The 6,000-nt window shown below is 33.9% G+C and overlaps 1 protein-coding gene across 1 annotated transcript in view; it reads right to left on the reverse strand.

Moving 5' to 3' along the window:
- Window positions 1-5,442, reverse strand: part of LOC135071208 (bifunctional 3'-phosphoadenosine 5'-phosphosulfate synthase) — a 31,980-nt gene extending 26,538 nt beyond the window's left edge. The window contains exons 1-2 of the mRNA XM_063964984.1: window positions 5,236-5,442; window positions 1,545-1,719 (exon numbers count right to left, since the gene is read on the reverse strand). Coding sequence (XP_063821054.1) covers window positions 1,545-1,719; window positions 5,236-5,334 — 274 coding nt within the window. The 5' untranslated portion in view covers window positions 5,335-5,442. The remainder of the gene's footprint in view (window positions 1-1,544; window positions 1,720-5,235) is intronic.
- Between the last annotated feature and the right edge of the window lie 558 nt (window positions 5,443-6,000).

Raw genomic sequence — 6,000 nt, forward strand, 5'->3', positions numbered from 1 at the left:
TAATAAATTTTGACATTGGAGCGAGTACGAAGTCTAGTCTCAATTTTGTTAACTCATTTACATACATGATTACTTTAAAAATCTTATTATAGCATAAAATACTTATAAAATGTATTCAACATGCATACATTTAAAGGTACAATCACCTTCTGACACAGTGCTTCATATTTTTTATGCCAAAACTTTATTTACAAACTTTACTTTATTGTTGCCTAACTTTTTTGCTAAGCAAAAAAATATTGACCTTGTCAGAATTTATGATTTTAATGTTTGAAATTTTTTGTAACTTGTACCTAAGTAAATAAATAGATAAACGCAAAAAAATATTAACAAAGTCTAACAATCCATTCCCAAAGTTAAAAAAAAAACAAAAGGTTGTTTTTGATAGGCAGTAGATGATTTTCATCAATGAAACAGTTACAACGGTTGGCACTGGCAAACTGCCTTTAGGCAGCACGGTAATGATTGATTACATTGTAAATATTATGTTACTACACCAAGGCGTCTAGTATTACATAGTTCTATTCAGGTCATGTTGGCACGTGGTTGAATATTAACATAACAATTAGAATTTTCGTGATCCATAATTAAATCTCATGAGAATCCAATTAATTTAACATGCTCTAAAGGGCCGTGACTTCTTATAACACGCATCGTTTTCGTACAATGGGAAAATTTTGACGATAAAACGGTTTAGCATTTCCATCAAAACATGGAATAATCTTGTCATCAAATGATAAGATTGATGCAATTGACATATCCATGTTACAGCGGCTGCCATGCCATAGCAATAAAATTCTTCTACTGTGGTCTTACTAGGCACAGTTTGTTTCAACTTATTTTGTTTTCGTAAAATTGAGTTAAAGGGTCGTCATTGTAACCGTTAGATGACCATGGATGCAAGATAGAACCAAATAGATAGTTCTCAATTTTGGTTTGTAACTAAGGTAGGCTTCTAACGCAATGGCAATGGCAAAGCTCATGTCATGGTGCGAGTCATGGTCGCTCTACCTACACATAAAATGCTTTCGCGCCTACATTTAAGCGTCACGGTAACCTATAGATCATAGATGCAAGGACAATCCTACCTTTGGAAACCAGGTAGGCTTCTAACGCAAAGGCAATGCTGGTCTTGCCAGCACCGCTGAGGCCGGTGAACCATACAGTGCTACCTCAGCTCAGCTTCAGCCCACCTCGGCTCAGCTGCTGTGAGCTGTCCTACTGATACTGGTCACCCTTGACTTAGCAGTAGCTTTCGCTCCACCAGAAATCTTCTTTGTATTCACTATAAGTACCATGATTTTCTTAAAGGTTACTAAACCTTTGTTTGTCACCTGTCATCCGCTTTGCAATGGAGGGAAGTCGAACCTTAAATTCGAACTCCTATGTTTTTCTGATTAATTTTGTTACGGGTCCAATGACAGTTAAATTTCCCCCGAGACAAACTGGACCTTCACTTATTGGCGGTCAAGCTGTAGACCCTGGCTGCACAGGAGTTACAGCGGTGGGAATAGTCCCGTATACCAAATTATGAAAATTCTTACCTTTGGAAACCAGGTAGGCTTCTAACGCAAAGGCAATGCTGGTCTTGCCAGCACCGCTGAGGCCGGTGAACCATACAGTGCTGCCTCGGAATGCCCTGCTGCCAAGAGCCCTGCTCCTCGTCGCTCTTGACACTTGGTGCTTCTGTTCCACCACATTCGTCGCCACTTGCGCGCACTGCAACAAAAATGGTGATGTTAAAATAAAATATACCTAACATTAATAATAATATTGCGGTAAAGTATAAATAACTAAGTTTCTAGAGCATTGTAGAGCGGTAATAAAACAAGAAAAAAACATATTTATAGAGAATAAAATAATATTCTGTATTTTAACATAAGTAAGAGATTATGCAGATTTATCACACCAAGCCAGATATGAAAAAAACAAAAAGACAAGTAATTCATTCATGGTTTTTTTAATTAATTCAGACCTTTCGCTTCCTTATTCGATTTACATATTTCCTATTGTCAATTTGTTGAATACTTAATACCTAATTAATGATTGTTAAATTACTTAAAATATACTCGTATAAAGCCATAGTATTAGAAAAAACTTGTATTGTATTTATATTACTTGCTTTAGGAAGAAACCTAAAGGTACCATGTTAACCTTTTCCATTGAGTGTTTACAACGCAATCGTGTATAATTTTTTACGTTACGTTTGTGTTGTGGTCACGAAACTATAAAACACCCATCATAACGAGTACAGTCAGTCATTCATAACATTAAGAATTTTCCCGATACTTTGTATTTTACATGTTTACATTAAGGTTCAAATTCAATTGAGAAATGTTCAGGTAGGTTGATATGCTGACTATTGTAATAGTTTTATTAACAAGATAAGCAGATAGCACAAACTTTATGCCTTAAATGGTTGGACCTAAACTGTAACACTGCAAGTTATTGAAGAAATTAAATTTTATTATGGCAACCGTACAACAGCACTTCTGCGCGTGAGTCACGAAATTCGATCGAACATTCTAACAATAAAGTTTATTTTTGTAACATAATTGCAGTGGGTCAAACAAATTGAACATATTAATTTATGCACAAAACAATCGCAAAAACAAAATCAAATCTATAAAAACAATTTAAATTGACCTTGAGAGTGCAGATATAACAGTTACATAAAGCATTTTCCATTATGTTGTCCGAACTTCCTGATTGAACAACAAATAAAAAGAAAAAACATTTGCTTAATATAGCAGATCATAAAGCTCGAAAAACTTCCTCTTCCCTGGTTTTTATTTTATTGTGCCACCAAATAAAATAATTGCAATTGATTTGTGCAGCCAAATTGGCATATTTTGCATTAATTAAAAATTTTATAGAGACAGATAAACTATTGCAAAAAAATCCTATAAGGTTTCCAAAAACATATACGTACTTATCCTGATTATTATTATTTTTTATTAAACTGTATGTTATTGAAGATCCCTTCATTTTTTTTTCGGATTCTGGACCATCAATATTGTTTTAACTATCAAAATCAATCAATCTAGCCAAATGATAACACAAATATTGTAGAGAAATGTGTCAAAACGTAAATTATTTTTAGAAAAATCATAATAGGTAGGTACAAAGGATTTAATCACTGAGACGGCTAAGTTAAAGTGGCTGATTAGAAAAAGCGGGAGATTGTGTTTTGTTTGTGGCACTTCCAGCAAAATAACTGTCATTAATGCTGTTACGATAGGCTTTTGTTCATCTAACTCTTTTACTCTTGGTCCTTATCTGTTAGCCAAATCTAGCAAGAACGAAACCGCAATAAATGGATTTGCATGGCAGTTATCAATATTAGCTGGCTGGCAATAGATGACGCCTGATACGTATCACGTCATACGTTCTCAATATTGTGGACAGAAAAAACCTAACAAACATGTGAATGTTAACAAAATAACTCATCCGAATCGTATAGCATAGGAAATGTAGAGAAAGCAAGCGTCTTACGTAAACATGCTGGCTGCATAACGCGCGAGTGAGATAATACTATAACTGCTTACTGCACATTACTGCATTTGACTTAACTTACTTAATAACGAACACGGCCTAAGTGGTCGCATGATCATGTTGTTTGTTTGTTTTTTTTTTGTTCTGCGCCTGATTGGTACAAACCAGCTAGTAATTGAAAGTTAGTCCTTTACGTCGTTTATCCTTTAGATATCTAAACTTTTTGTATGGTCTCAAACTATGCAAAGCTTGAACAATGCGCAAAAAAACAACAGGTAAACGTTCTTTTTGAGACATTAATACGCCCAGATTAGATTAAATTAAAGGTATATTGAGCGGGGATTGGATTGAACCCGCGACCTCTGTCGAGGATCAGGAAACCTAGTAATTTTAGCTGAGTTCCTCGGTGCGTCAAATCGGTCGAATCAAGAAAATACATCATGGTAACTCATAATACCTACGAAAGTGCGAAAAAGAGAAAAACAATGTATTTTTAGATTATTTTAAACTGTATTTTTGAAATTAAGAAAGATTATTTTAATAAAATTTGCGTTATGGATGGTCACTTAACTTTTAAGTTTAAGCTCACGCTTACAAAAGCGCGTAAAAAGTGCAACCGCGCGTAAAACACTGAAAAAAACTCTAGGTTTTATTACTCTGACTCTACCTATGATCATTTTACAAATTACAATACCTTTTTAAATTTAATATTCAGGTTAATTGTGTCCAAATATCAAAATACACAATCATGTGAACCATGCGAGTGCTTTCGAACGGAAAGAAAGCTATCATTGAATTAAACAAACAGGTGAAAGTGTCAATTAAGCTCACTTCACACGACAAAATTATAAAACGTAATTGCAAAAACGTTTAATTGTTTAAATCTGTTCTCTGAAACCACATAAATAACGTCAATGTCGGAATGACGCTCTGTGATGGCTCATGCACTAGGTTTTTATGTAATTTCAATAATAAGAAAACAAAATCTCCGTGTTTTCTTTATGAAATTGACTATTTTTAACACCAACCAAAACAGAGTATTCTTAACAGCAACCCGAAAATAAAACAATTTTTAGCTTGCAAGGATCTCATCTTATCAGATCATTATTCTGATAATTCTCATTAAAAATATCCACGACAAAAAAAAACAATCTATAAAAATAGACAGCCAAACAACCCAAAAAAGTATGAGTAAAAAAAACTCACACCTAAGTTTTCCTGCTTAAAACCTACATATTGCATTAACATTGATCTTTATTTTCTAACATAGTTTTTAAATCAAATAACACTAGTAAAATGTAGAGGCCTTTCAGGTTACTTTTATCTCCTTTAAAAAATAATTTTAATCCGATTCCGAAAATATTAAATGGAATTTCCAGATTTGATTTTTTTTTTAAATTAGATTTTTAATACAAAAACTGAAAAAGGAAACACTAGATTTTCACAAAAAAATGATATTAAACTCGTTCCACTAAAGGGAAAGGAGCTGCCGACAGAGACTAGATGTAAATATTATTGTTTGTTGTTTTTACAATTGATTTTTTTGCTTCTAACAAAATTAAAATAAGTATGAAATAGACAAAAGTATTTAATTGATAGACATTTACACATTTTATAGATTTGTTTAATTAACAACAATAATAATTGCAAAGTTGATATACACCAACTTTCATTTATCTGTTACAACTGAATACTGACATAACGCGCGCAAAAAAGGTGAAATAATAAAATAATACTGACCGCTCTAACGTTCCCGTTTCCATGCCCATTCCCCCACTGGGCTATTTTGTATTTCTCAAAAGTCTCCGAGACCTTTTTGTTTCTTGTTTCGAGACTCATGTTGATACTAGTTAAACTTTCGCTCGGAGCAGGAATGCGCGCGGCAACGAAATCGAAAACACGGCAGCGCGGGCGCAGAACCAACGCACACTGGCGCACTTCACCACCGCTGCCTATTATAAATTGCCAGTAAATAATTGTAAAGGCATTATTTCAATTGGACATAATACCTAACCTTGTACACCAACTGATATGGAAGCCGATCTCAAAAATCAAATAAATGAACACCTAAATTGTTGTTTGACAAGTTGGGATTTTTATTTTTTAAATTACTTTCAATTAAAATGCCAAGGAATGGTGTTTTTTATTAAACAAATGATTAACTTTTGTGAAGCTTTATACAAAATAAAAATATCTTTGGACAATCTCACACAGCGCCATCTAGCCCCAAAGTAAGCAATTAACATGCTTGTGTTATGGGTGCTAGCTTAACGGATATACTACTTATATACTTTTTTTATAAATACATACATATTATACATAGTAACACCCAGACCCGTCACAGAAATTAAAATTCATCATTTCAATTTCTGCCCGGCCGGGAATCGAACCCGGGACCTCTCGGCATAGTAGTCCGTTCTGAACCACTACACCAAACGGCCGGCCAAATGTAAATGTAATTCTTGATTTAAACTACTTTTTGTGCCTTTTATTAATTTTCAAGCA

This window comes from Ostrinia nubilalis, chromosome 4 (assembly GCF_963855985.1).
Source record: "Ostrinia nubilalis chromosome 4, ilOstNubi1.1, whole genome shotgun sequence".
Classification (NCBI taxonomy): Eukaryota; Metazoa; Arthropoda; class Insecta; order Lepidoptera; family Crambidae; genus Ostrinia; species Ostrinia nubilalis.